This window comes from Paramisgurnus dabryanus, chromosome 14 (assembly GCF_030506205.2).
Source record: "Paramisgurnus dabryanus chromosome 14, PD_genome_1.1, whole genome shotgun sequence".
Lineage (NCBI taxonomy): Eukaryota > Metazoa > Chordata > Actinopteri > Cypriniformes > Cobitidae > Paramisgurnus > Paramisgurnus dabryanus.
In genome coordinates, this window is record NC_133350.1 from 24,562,871 (window position 1) to 24,577,085 (window position 14,215).

The window sequence follows — 14,215 nt, forward strand, 5'->3', positions numbered from 1 at the left end:
TACAAATTAGCTACCTAGTAAAATATTTTGTTCAGCCTGCAAAAATCTCCATTGACGACCATTCAAAAACAGTTCTGTATTTTGATAAAACTAAAACACTTCACATAATCTCACTTGATATAAATTGGCTTAATAACAGATCTACCTCATACATGACCCACCAGTCGAACCACTGCACTATCCTAATAGTCGCTTTTATCCAAATCTCACCCCTGCACCTCTCTTATACTTCTGCTTTATTTTCTCCATTCCCCTCCGACTTCTTACTCAACTGAAATCTCTCTTAGCCTCCAGATTGTTTTCGGTAGCGAAGTCTCTTGCAAAATGAGTAAAAGCAGGTCATGAGCGTGCACATAGGCTAGTGCAGAGCGAAGACAACGGCCCCCCTGTGGTGAGCTCAATGAGCCCTGGCCCCTCCACATCCACTGATCACAGAGCAGCCAAGGCACAGTCCTCCATCTCTCCCACACAATCTCTCATTATCACCCCTCAGCAGACTCCACAGGAAACAGCGGTGGCCCCTGAGAGCACCGGGAGCGGAGACCACCGCGGCTCGACGGGTTCAGAAGCTTGGCCAAGGGGGCGGCGACGCCAAGAAACGGCAGATGTGCCTTGGCGAGATACACGGAAATGAATGAGAGGCTTGTGCTAATGTCTTACTGCTTGTGTAACGTCTCATTCAGAGCACATTAAGCATTATTATACTATAGACAGTGAATGCGAAGTACAGGCTTGTTGTTTCCTACCTACGTGGTGGTTTTATCCATATAATAGGTGTTTGTGCAGCTTACTTGCGTTGGGTAAGGGTCATGGATTCGATCAAATGTAGGCTACACCTTATAATGCACAGTAAGTCATTTTGGATACAAGTGTGTAAATATGTAAATATGTAATAAAAGTAAATGGGGACCCTTGGGCTCAACACAATCACATGGCAATTCGTACTGTAGGTATTTTACAAGGTGGTTAATTCATAGCAGTTCATCCCAGTAAATTTGGGTTTAGGGGCAGGGTTTTATTTACGCTTGATCCTCATTGACATTGACAGTCCAAGTCCCCATTCAATTCAACTGTGGAAAAGGGCTTCCTGAACACTTTATGTATTCCAGACAGACATTCATAAGGGGTTAAAGATGGCAAGAGGGTGAACTATTGCTTTAAATTGAAAAATGAATTGAAAAAGAGAGAGGATCTGACAGAGGAGTGTGAACCAGTGTGTAGCATTTCAGGGTTGTGTATCGTCACAATCACACATTGATGCCATTCGTCCATCATCTCCCCGCAGTCCTCCCGAGTAAAGGATGACAAGCTCACCCACGCTAGTTAATGATGCGCATTTACACACAGAACGAAGATATACGAGTGCCGTTTAAATCACACCCGAATGCTCTGTCTCTCTCTGTAAAAACATCAGGGGCCGAGTGTGAGTCTGTTTTCAAAGTCAATAAAAAGTGGTTACGAACGCATTGTTTTTGTCATTTGTTCCGAAATGTTTCAAGTTTTTGCATTTTCAGAGTCATCCGACGGGAAAAAGAAAGCTCGATCAATACACCTGCTGGAAATGTCGCATCCACGGATTTTGTCATCATTAGTCACTATTAGTCATTCAAGGTTTTTGTCATCATTAGTCAGGAAAATATCACAGTTTCAGAGAGAAATCTTTTATATGCCTCAAGGGCTTTTCCATGTTCAGAATGGCATGTGTGATTTGTATCATCTGTGAAAACTGTCAAGAAAACGTCCAAGCTGTATTTCACTCCAAAATCACAGCTTATATTCTAATGCTTGTTTATTTTTAACCCAATGTTGGGTCAAAAAGGGACAAACTCAGCCATTGGGTTAAATTAACCCAGAAAATTTTATATTTGTTCCAACAATGGGTTAAAGCAACTCAGCATTTTAGTCCGAAACAACGCAGCAAAACAGATTGAGTTTGTCTCTTTTTGACCCAACGCTGGCTTGAAAGTAAACAAGCATTTTTTTTAAGTTTATAATTAACATGAAACCAACGCTGCATCCGAAATCGCACACTGTGACAGTAGGTACTGTATAGTATGAATTAATTTGGACGAACTACATCCGCCATGATGATACGTCACATGACATACGTGGTCATAACAAGTTAGTAGTTAACTGGAATGACGTTAAACAAGTGCAATTTAAACACAAGGGAAAGCTGTTTAATATATGTTTTTGTATTTGAATAAAGCCACGTTACCGCTTTCTGATAATTTTGAATAAAACAAACTCCTATTCTTTGTTGGATAACTCCTAACAGAATAGTAAGGGGTTCATTGAATGAACACTTCACTTCATGACAGTTAAGCAGCCTTTCCCTCATATTGTAAGTTGAAATACACAATATTGCCAAAAGTTTGGGGACACCTGCCTTTATATGCACCTGAATCTGAATGACATCCCGTTCTTAATCCATAGGGTTTAATATGGAGTTGGCCCACCCTTTGCAGCTATAACAGCTTTAACTCTTCTTGGAAGATTTTCTACAAGGTTTAGGAGTGTGTTTATGGGAATGTTTGACCATTCTTTTAAAAGAACATTTGTAAGGTCCGGCACCAAAGCCTCCCTCGTAGTGTCCGCTCTAATTCATCCCAAATATGTTCTATTGGGTTGAGGTCAGGATTCAAGTCAAGTTCCTCCACACCAAACTTACGCATCCATGTCTTTAAGAACCCTGCTTTGTGCACTGGTACAAAGTCATGTTGGAACATGAATGGGCCATCCCCAAACTGTTCCTACAAAGTTGGGAGAATGAGATTGTCCAAAATGTCTTGGTATGATGAAGCATTCAGAGTTCCTTTCACTGTAAGTGATTGGCACACCCGGATTCAGTGATTTGGAGGGGTGTCCCAAAACTTTTATAGGCTATACATTTAAAAATACAGGTGCTGGTCATATAATTAGAATATCATCAAAAAGTTGATTTATTTCACTCATTCCGTTCAAAAAGTGAAATTTGTATGTTATATTCATTCATTACACACAGACTGATATATTTCAAATGTTTATTTCTTATAATTTTAATAAATATTACTGACAACTAAGAAAAATCCCAAATTCAGTATCTCAGAAAATTTGAATATTGTGAAAAGGTTCAATATTGAAGACACCCTTAGTGGTCTCTCAGTCTAGTTCTGCAGGCTAAACAATCATGGGGAAGACTGCTGACTTGACAGTTGTCCAAAAGACGACCATTGACACCTTGCACAAGGAGGGCAAGACACAAAAGGTCATTGCAAAAGAGGCTTCACATTAATAGAGAGGCGAAGGGAAGGAAAATATGTGGTAGAAAAAAAGGATAAAATCAATAGGGAGACCCTGGAGAGGATTGTGAAACAAAACCCATTTAAAAATGTGGGGGAGTGCACACACTGGAGTCAGTGCTTCAAGAACCACTACACACAGATGTATCCAAGACATGGCTTTCAGCCGTCACATTCCTTGTGTTATGCCACTCTTGAACAACAGACAGCGCCAGAAGCGTCTCTCCTTAAAAAAGGACTGGTCTGCTGCTGAGTGGTCCAAAGTTATGTTCTCTGATGAAAGTAAATTTTGCATTTCCTTTGGAAATCAGGATCTCAGTCTGGAGGAGGGGAGGCACACAATCCACGTTGCTTGAGGTCCAGAGTAAAGTTTCCACAGTCAGTGATGGTTTTAGGTGCAATGTCATCTGCTGGTGTTGGTCCACTGTGTTTTCTGAGGTCAAAGGTCAACGCAGCCATATACCAGGAAGTTTAGAGCACTTCCTGCTCCTGACCAACTTTATGTAGATGCAGATTTCATTTTCCAACAGGACTTGGCACCTGCACACAGTGCCAAAGCTACCAGTACCTGGTTTAAGGACCATGGTATCCCTGTTCTTAATTGGCCAGCAAACTCGCCTGACCTTAACCCCATAGAAAATCTATGGGGCATTGTGAAGAGGAAGATGCGATATGCCAGACCCAACAATGCAGTAGAACTGAAGGCCACTATCATAACATCTGAGCAGTGCCACAGACTGATCGACTCCATGCCACGCTGCATTGCTGCAGTAATTCAGGCAAAAGGAGCCCCAACTATGTATTAAGTGATGTACATGATCATACTTTTCTTGATCATACTTTTCAGCTGGCCAAGATTTCTAAACATATCTGAATAAAGAAAAACCCACTGGTGAGCACAGCAACAAACAATTCCTGAATGTCCATATAAGATAACAGTGGCATTATACTGTGCATGATAAAAACCTCATAAACGAAAAATGAATCTGAACGTTTCTGTCTTCTGTAACATCACCAAAAAAACACCAGCGACCCATTCCTTTAGGAAACCATGCATGGAAATGCAATCACACTGCCTGAAAATTTAAAAAAAAATTGTCTGCTCGTATCATGAAATGTTCTTAGCCTTCTCTATCATTTTTATTCTCATTAGTCTTATACAGTACAGGTTGATATTAGTTTTATCTCTCCAAATAAAGACTTTTTTTAGGAGTCTAATCTCCCCTTTTTATTCTTGAGGCTTATGTAACTTGTGATTAACCCTCTGTATTTCTCCTCGTAATATCTTCTCCCTATTGTTTTAATTGAAAATGCCATCTTTACCTTCTGGAGAGGAGTGTTCTTCATTAGTCTGGATATTGTTAAGGTTTTCTTTCTTTATCATGGAGAGCATAATGTGATCATTCACAGGATTTGTTTGTTGCTGAGCTCATCAGTGTGTTATTCTTTATTCGATCTCTCTGATGGATTTGTTGCATATTAAATTCTACTGTCTCTATCACTTGTATGGAGATCTCCCTGAACCACATGATGTGCGTTCACAGCTTCCAAATGCAAATGTCACACTTCAATCAACTCCAGACCTTTAACAGGCTTTTATTTATGAGGAAATTATTTAAAAATAGACAATTCATGTTTATAAAACAGCTTTTAACTCAACTGTCCCGTTACCTTTGGCCCCCTTGTAGGGGGGGGCTTCATATTAAACAACTGTAATTCCTAAATCCTTCAGCTTGATTGGATGTGACGTAAATAACCTTTAAATAAAGCTGAGAGTGTGCACTTTAAAGGCGGGGTGCATGATCTCTGAAAGCCAATGTTGACATTTAAAATCACTTAAACAAACACACCCCTACCCCAATAAAATCTGGACCTTCTTTTGATAGACCCTCCCCACACATAGGCAACCCAGGCAAAGATGTCAGTTAGTAGACACGCCCCTTACTGCTGATTGGCTACAAGTGTGTTTTGGTAGTCAGCCAGACTCCCTTTTCTATAGTGTTTTTTCAAAAATCATACACCCCGCCTTTAAGCCAATATTCATATGACTGTAACTAGAAGAAATGTTTGTAAACAGCTAAAATAAAACAAAATGTGCCTCTGTCCCAATATTTATGGACTGTATGCCATTCAATAAATATTTACACATCATGGTACACTTCAAAAACACTGGGTTGTTTTGACCCATGCTTGGGTCAAATATGGACATTTTCTAATTCTTTAACTCTGTGGACCCTGTACCGGGTCCAGAATTATCTTATTTTGACTTGATATAAAATATTCCTTTAATTTTTAATGGTCTGTCATGGACCCAGTACCACATATGAGATACTGTTTGAAAGCTTAGAGTCTCTACTTTCTGCAGATATGCATCACTTTGAGATATGTTTTACTGTAAGAAAGTTATTTACATTTAATTTACACTATCACCCCCCCGACAATTTATTATATGATTTAATATTCACATATTTCATATTTTTCAAGTATGACAAACATGGGCAAGTCTTATATCAAATGAAAGCTCTCATTCTCAGGAATAAGGCTACATCGTTATTTTTGCTCTATTATTAACACATATCCAACAATCCTCGAATGAATAATAAGGTTAAAAATTGTGTTTTATAAACATATGTGAAACTTGAGTGTGAACTGCCTCAGATAGCACATATAGCCACAAATGATACACCATCTTTTATCTTAGGTCCTACTCTAAACAATGAGTCCATTCACAGCATTTTCTTTGGTTGTGTGCATAATTAATCCCTTGCTATTTATTATATGTGCAAAACAAAAAATTTATATTTATATGAAAAATGTATTTCCGCACCCTTCAGTAAAATAAGAATATCTTTTGAATGCGACATGATAAAGAGTTCATTCTTTTTTTGGGTGTTTACTGTCTGCTGCTGCTAACAACCAGAACTGTCTGCAGTCTGCTAGGGCACACAGAACCAGAGTTATACACTATCAAAGACAGTATTTACAACATAAAAAAAGAAAATTTGGTGTTTTATCATATGAAAAACAACATAAATAACAATATTTGTCACAAACAGCAGCTTTTTATGTAACTTCAAAGGGTTTTCTGCAAAATGATATAAAGATATTGCATTTATTCCACTGTATGTGGTTATGGTAGCACTTCAAATGTTTTTTGGCAGAAATTGTACACCATAAGCGTATTATTCCTCCCATCAGTTGGAGTAAAATAACTTTTGCATTTATTATGATAGAGAAAAAATTCCTTTTTCCTCTGTAAGCTGGCAATTGCTGGAATCAAACAAAACTGTCTGGAGGTTTCGTTACCACTCAGGGCCAGAGTTATACACTTTTAAATACAGACTTTAGAAAAAAAACATCAAAAAGCGCCTATTTATTTTTGTGTTTATTAGAGGACTGACAACACATACAACCATGTTGAGCACTTTTAACAGTGTTTTATGTAATTTCAAAGGGTTTCCTGTAAAATGATACCAAACTTTTGTATGTGCACCTCTGCTTGTGGGTATGATAAGCTTTTGAAATTGGGTAGGCCAAATCCAGGCGGAAATCCCCAAAATAGCCTCAGAGTGTAAGAGTTAAACCTCACCTAACTATGGGTTAAAACAACCCAGCATTTCTAAAATGTAAAATTTAATTAAATGGTGCCTACACATACTTTTTGTGACCCTGTCTATGAAATTCAGGCTTAAGTCTAATAATCTAATAATGAGATTAGGAGCATCAAAGTTTGATTTCATTCTTATTGTAACATTGATTTTTACAGAATAGTTTTTACACTATTTATGCATGATTTTATGTAGGTTATGTAAATCACAACAAAAATGACCCCATCTGTGAAAACCCAGCATATTTATTTTGCTCGCTGCTGGTTTAAAGTGTCAGAAATGTGTTTTTGTAAGATCACCTGTAGTGATGTTTTGTGTATGATACAATTACTGATGAAAGTGAGTCACTGATTCTACATGGATAGATTATACAGTACAGTTCAGGCTCATCACAGACAGGATATGAGAGGGAAATGAACCGTAATTGAAAGACTGAACAGATAGTAAATGAACTGATAGAACGAAAACAGGAACATAAATTCATGACCTGGATACAGACCAGAAAATGCATATAAAATAAACAACAAAATACAATATAAATTTTTAAATACTTTTTTATTTCTCTGAAGGAATGCTTAAACCATCATTAAATAAAACCATGTACAATATTTACAAGCAGATATTTTACACCCAGTTTGGTCACATGCACAAGTAACAAAGAGATCTGTACAGTCATTTACAATATACTTGGGAGAAGTCTGTGCAATAAAAGGCACCTGTAACCTTGTTGGTTGGTACGCCAGCTGTTCACGATCTCTCAGCAGCCGCCTTTACCTACTCATGGACGTCCATAACACTAAACTTAACTCAGCAGTTTTACATTGACGGCTCTACGATGCTGTCGGCCCGTTGACAGATTGTTTTGTCAAAGCCTTTAATTTAAGCCTTTTGTCTTTATTACTCAAATGTCTTTTCTAATCTGTGCATTAACTTGCATACCTGGGTTGCCAGGTAACTAGAAAGCACCCCGTTTAAATGTATTTTATATGCATAAGGCATTTAAGAGCAGCGTTCTCAGTGCAATGAAAGAGGTAAGGCGTAGTGCAGTATGGCTCTGTGGGTCAGGCTGCTGGAAAAAGTTAAAGGGATAGTTCGGCCAAAAATGATATTAAACTCATGATTTACTCACCCCCAAGCTGTCCGAGCTGCATATGTCTATCGTTTTTCAGACAAACACATTTTCGGGTATTTTAGAAAATGTTTTAGATCTTTCAGTTGATAAAATGTAATGTTACGGGGTCTACGGCCTTCAAGTCCAAAAAAAGTGCGTCCATCCTTCACAAATTAAATCCAAACGGCTCCAGGATGATAAACAAAGGTCTTCTGAGGGTAATCCGCGCGGTGTTGTTGTAGAAATATCCATATTTAAAACTGTATTAACGTAAATAACTACCTTCCGGTAGCGCCGCCATCTTAGTCGCGTCCGCATTCAGGATGAGAGCTTACGCAGCCTACGGAGGCTACTCTGCTGCTGCTCTGTGCCCCCGCCCTCCAAATTTGTCATACGTCACTAAGAAAAGTGCATACACTACGCTAATACTCTCTCCTGAATACAGAGGAGTCTTAGATGGCGGCGCTACCGGAAGGTAGTTATTTTCGTTAATAAAGTTTTAAGTATGGATATTTCTACAACAACACCGCGCGGATTACCCTCAGAAGACCTTTGTTTATCATCCTGGAGCCGTTTGGATTTAATTTGTGAAGGATGGACGCACTTTTTTTGGACTTGAAGGCCATAGACCCCGTAACATTACATTTTATCAACTGAAAGATCTGAAACATTTTCTAAAATATCCGAAAATGTGTTTGTCTGAAAAACGATGGACATATGCAACTCGGACAGCTTGGGGGTGAGTAAATCACGGGTTTAATATCATTTTTGGCCGAACTATCGCTTTAAATTGGCAATGCAAACCTGCTTACCTTCGGGTAAAGCCACAGGCTAGGGCTCAGTTGTCCAGGATAGCGCTACATTTGTTAGTACCACAGTATTTTGGGGAGTACCTTGGTTTGCCACATGAATACCATACCCATAGTACATTAATTGTACAGTTTATATCAATGGTATAACTGTACATGGTACCGCCAGTATATACTGTATATAAGGGTATCGTAATCAGTGGTCTTATATATTGACAGGTGTCAACAGAAAAGCTTTTTTTGTGTCTATATACAGAATGAAGCACTGGCGTAAATGTATGAAAAAAGCACCTTAAAGCCACAAATAATCTAATTTAAGTACCAGTAAATTACAGCAATGAAGCTAAACGACATTAGGAAGATACCCAACCCTAAAAGCTTCAGATACATTTAAGACTGCTAAGCACCATAAACCGCAGGCCATTGACTGGCATGGCTTTAAAAGCGTTAAGTGTTTAACTGTCAATCTTAAAAGCTGCACGGTGAACCAATAAGCTTTCAGATTTGACACAGAGAGAAAAGGAGTTGAACATTTGGATGTTATGTAACTGCTTTTGCAAGCCAATTTAACAATACAGAGCACATTTTACAAGCACCTCTCCCAAGAATAATACAAATTACCCCCAAAAAATGCTTCAAAATCAATGGTATTGTTTTCCATTTCTAAAATGAAATGAGTTTAAGACAAAAGTCTTCTGTAATCTCACTAATGAGGGGCACTTATTGAAAAGTTAAAATGAACAGTGTACACATGGAGATTTGAGCATTTAACAATATTGCAGAGTAATTAATCCAGTGAAAATGTAGTATGTATCGAAATGTGCGAGCGATTCTTTAAACCAAACTTTGGCAGCAAGTTTGACGCTTATCATCTGATCTCTTTCTAAAGCCAAAAATATTTTACGAAGAGATGTGTGATGGTAGCAGCATTTGTTTTCACAGTTTAAACATTTTTCTTTAGTAGACGGCGCTGATTGTTATTCAATACATTTGGCTGCAACCCCAAGCCTGGAATGTCGTAGAAGGAAACATCCAAATTACATTGCGCTTTATGAGGGAATTACTCATTGGCGGTTGACAAATGGAACAAATGAAAAACATCGGTTCATTTAGTCTATACAGTAGCCTAATGGTTCTACTGTAATGTACTGTAAACCCATACACAGTCTAATGAAGATAAAATACTGCTGTAATGAGGGTGCACAACAGCTACTGCCAAATTAAAAAAAACTTACAAATGCACAAGCTGCAATCTATAGGCAGGATATTTAACTGAACGCATCAACCTAAAGGGTGAAGAAGCCCCTATCGCATTCTTTCTCATAAATATGTATGCATGTATATGAGCTATACAGTATGCAAATAGCTCCGCCATACACATTTGACTTTTAAAATGGTTACGCTAATAAAGGGTGAACCAAGCCTGTTTTGTCCTGCAATGTTTAGATTCAACCTTTATCAAACACACTTAACCTACAGTCCCAAACTCAAAAAATAAAATAAAAAATACATTCATAGGGGAATCATTTTAAGTAGGTATGTAGCACCTGTGTAGAACCAAATTGTGCTCTGTAGAACCACACTGTAAATTCTAACAGTTAACTTAACTCAAACCATTTAAGTAAACCGGTTGCATTAGACCATTTAAGTTGTAAAACACATAAATTTAAGTACTGTGAACTTGAGTCATGTGCAATTATGCACTTATATTTAAGTAGTGTGAACTTAAATATAAGTGCATAACTGCATATGACTCAATTTGTTTAAGTTCACAGTACTCAAATTTATGTGTTTTAAAACTAATGCAACCGGTTTACTTAAATTAATGGAGTTGACTTTTAGGTTTTACAGTGCATAAGTGATGCTATATTGGTACTATATTAGCTCCTTATGGTTCGTCATACAGGTAGGTGCTTTATAGCACTTAAAATGAATTCCCTATGATTACGAGCTTTTAGTGCTATTTAGCACCATTTCTACACTGTAACAAATTCCTTGTTACACTTAAATTAAGTTATCTTTAATTAATAAAGTTAAATTAATTTAAATTTACAATTCATTTTAACTTTCTTGACTAGTACACTTTAAAAAATTCCTTGTTGCACTTACATTTTTAAGTTTAATCAACGTAAATGTACTATTTATTTCAACTTTCTTGACTAGTGAGAAGTTGCTATTAATTATAAAAATAAAGTTGAAATAATTTAAGATTCAATTCAATTAAATTTTTATAAATTATAGCAACTCCTCACTAGTCGAGAAAGCTGAAATTAATTGTAATTTCAAATTGATTTAACTTAAAATTTTAAGTGCAACAAGGAATTTTTACAGTGTAAGGGTTCTCTTAAAATTATAAAACAAATTTGAATTAGCTTAAGTTACTGTATTTCTACTTTATTTTAATAATTTCTAGCAATTTCTAGCAATAAGTCAAGAAATTTGAAATTAATTGTAAATTTAAGTTGATTTAACGTAAAAATGCAAGAAGAATGTTTACACACTGTAAAAAGTAAACGTTAGATCAACTTGGATCAAAATAACTTTTGGTTATGCCAAAAATTGATTTGTAAAATTGAAAATAAAATTTTTTCACTTGAAATATTTAAGTTGACATTGTTTAAATATTTTAGGTTTTACCAATTAAAGTAATTCAAAAAATGTGCCCTAAATTTTCACTCAAGTGAGAAAATTTACGTTGAAAAAAAAGTCAAATTTTAGGCGTTACCAATTAAAGTAAATTTTTAAATTTGATCCAAATTTTACTTTTACAGTGCAGTGTAGCTAATAAAAATCTTTACCATTACTACAAGCAGGTGTGTTTGATTAGAGTCGGATCTAAACTCTGCAGCGGCCTTTCTGAATCTGGATTGGCAACCCTAATACTAGCAAAACCCAGACTAAACCCAACCATTTTGTGGGTCATCATATGAATATCTTCACTTATACAACAAAAGCTTTGTTGTAGCTTTAAATGACCGATAGCAGCTTTGTGACATCACGATGCATTCAACAAAAAAACCCTAAATAAACCTAAAGTACTTGCAGAACAGCACAGAAGCGAATTTGCACATTTTGATGAAATCCTTATCATTACTATATTCGACACAGAATAAGCTCTTGGCACTTGGGAATCCCACTACCCTCCTAGTAGAAGCGTAGATCGGTACCATGGGTCGTTCATCAGATAAACCAGAATATAAAAACTTTCCTTGCACAACGGCTCATGTGCAGCGTAAAGAAACCGGATTGCCAGGGGGCCACCAGAAAAGGATGTCAGATAAGAGTGATAGATATGTTTCATTACAACAGACCGTAAATCACAGAAAGCTTGGGAAGGAAGCGGCGCGTGGCGCTGCAAGATTGATGCCTTAAAAATAAACAAAGTTGCATGTGTTCTACCAAGACAAGCTTGCCAACACCCACATATCCCCATCAGGCATGCCGTATTCTTCAACGCAGAGGAGGCGGCTTCCCGTTTCATTTAACTGAGAGTAAAACTCCAGGGTGTTTTTTTAAGAGGTGGAAGCTTGGGAGAAAACAGTAACTAATTTGACCTAGTTTAACACTGCTGTCTTGGTTGTCAGCGGATGTTTGTACTGGAGTAAGCTGGTAGGCAACCAATAGCTCTACTGTGATGAAAAGACTTCTGTGTTTGGTATCTTTAGGCTACAACCTCATTTCAGTATAATTTCAGTCATTATTTACTCCCAGATAAGAAATGACTTGGGCAATGAGAGACAAATATATAGTATAAAGACATATAATGATAGATTTTTCATAATTTTAGTGAGCTGTCCCTTTAAAAAATGAAATCACATGGACCAGACATAAATAAGACCATAACATTTCAAAGTTGCCCCTGAATCAATAGCTGTTGTGCAAATTCTTTACCACACATATCATGAGTGGATCCAAATATATAAAAAAAAAAATGAATGACCAAATTAGATTATGTTGTAAGAAAAGCATCAAAAAAAAATTTACCACAAAGGTCCAACAATATGAAACCCTCGCGGGCATCACAGCATGAGATCAAACACTTAGTCCTGAGGCAGCATCTATTTCTGCACACTTAAGAAAAACATCTCGCTAGTGTCGGTGTCAACGTCCCAGATGAGATGGGCTTATTAGACACACACACCCCCCCTCAAAATGCCAACTCGGCAGATTTGTAATACTGCTTACACTTCTGAGACCTCTGTTCACACAACTAAAAAATAATAAAGCTGGGATCCTCTCATGAGCAAAATCCCAAAATGAGTGAGGGTTTTACATCCCCAATTTAAATCTGAGGTACTGAACATAATATTCACAGCAACGAAAAACGCAGAAAAGGACGGAGTTGTGACCAGCTTTTGTCGGTGGAGGAAGTTTAAGGAAGCCGTTAGTCACTTGAAATGTCCGGAGAAATGGGTGGAAGTTCGCACTATTGCACAACATGTTTTAGAAATGAGATTAGGAATGATGTATTTGCTCAACTTTAAGCGTCAAGCATCTAGGGTCTTTATGGAATGTTCGGGATAATCACTGGAAACGGTTAAGCTACTTGCCAAAAGACCAAAGTTTTGTGCCACTTGACTTTTTAAGTGGTCTTCTTTCCTTCATCGTGGAGTCTTCTGTGTTCCCAACAGGATGAATTTGTAAAAAAAAGTGCATTCACACACATTCTTCTACAGATCCTATATCTTCAGGGTCAAATGGGTTTTGACCAAAAAAAAAACAAAAAACATCAAGAAGCTCTTTGAAGCTTCACCTTGTGATTATTCCTCATGCGTCACGCTCCACAATCAGGTAGTTGAAAGGGTTGTCATCAGAACAGACCGTTGTGTCTTATCGACATGAGAGAGGTCAACACAAACTGCCCTTCTGAAAAAGGACGGTCGACCCCTGGACTGCGCTGAGGTCAGATTAGGTTGTGACCGCTCAATTAGCAGACATACTAAAAAAGACAGGCACCAATTCCACCCAGAGGATCGTCACCTTCTTTTTCCCATCTTCGAATTCCAGATCTTTACTCTCTTGTCACTGTAGGGGAGACAAAAAGCAAAGCATAAATTGAGAGGTGGAGGAGAAGCACAAGGGCGATAATCAGAAAGAGTTTTCAGACACTATCAGTGTAGCTTCTCACATTGAAGAGACGGCACAGACATCAAAACCAAGAGTTCACAAAGAGAGAGGATCCCGCTTCTCTCACCAATTACACGCATGAACCTTTAATCCCGAATAAAAATCAAAACCCTGCTGTGTGCTTGTATCTCAACACTGTATTTCTGATGAAAAAGATGAAATTTAAATCTCTGCACGACAGCAATAAATGAGTCATTAGCGGGCCCGGATAAAATGTGCAGGAATTTCTTGCGATTTTCTGGGCTAATTATGAGGGAAATGCAATGTGGTTTTCTGTGA

The 14,215-nt window shown here is 37.6% G+C and overlaps 1 protein-coding gene across 6 annotated transcripts in view; it reads right to left on the bottom strand.

The window, feature by feature from the left end:
* Nucleotides 1-10,585: 10,585 nt before the first annotated feature.
* Nucleotides 10,586-14,215, bottom strand: part of kif21b (kinesin family member 21B) — a 96,009-nt gene continuing 92,379 nt past the window's right edge. For 4 of the 6 annotated variants that reach the window (XM_065241720.2, XM_065241722.2, XM_065241718.2 and 1 more), the window contains one exon: nt 10,586-13,834. Coding sequence is in view for 1 of the 6 variants with exons in the window: in XM_065241723.2 (XP_065097795.1) it covers nt 13,786-13,834 (49 nt within the window). In the remaining 5 variants the exon portion in view is untranslated. The remainder of the gene's footprint in view (nt 13,835-14,215) is intronic. The other 2 variants (XM_065241721.2, XM_065241723.2) reach the window with 1 other exon arrangement.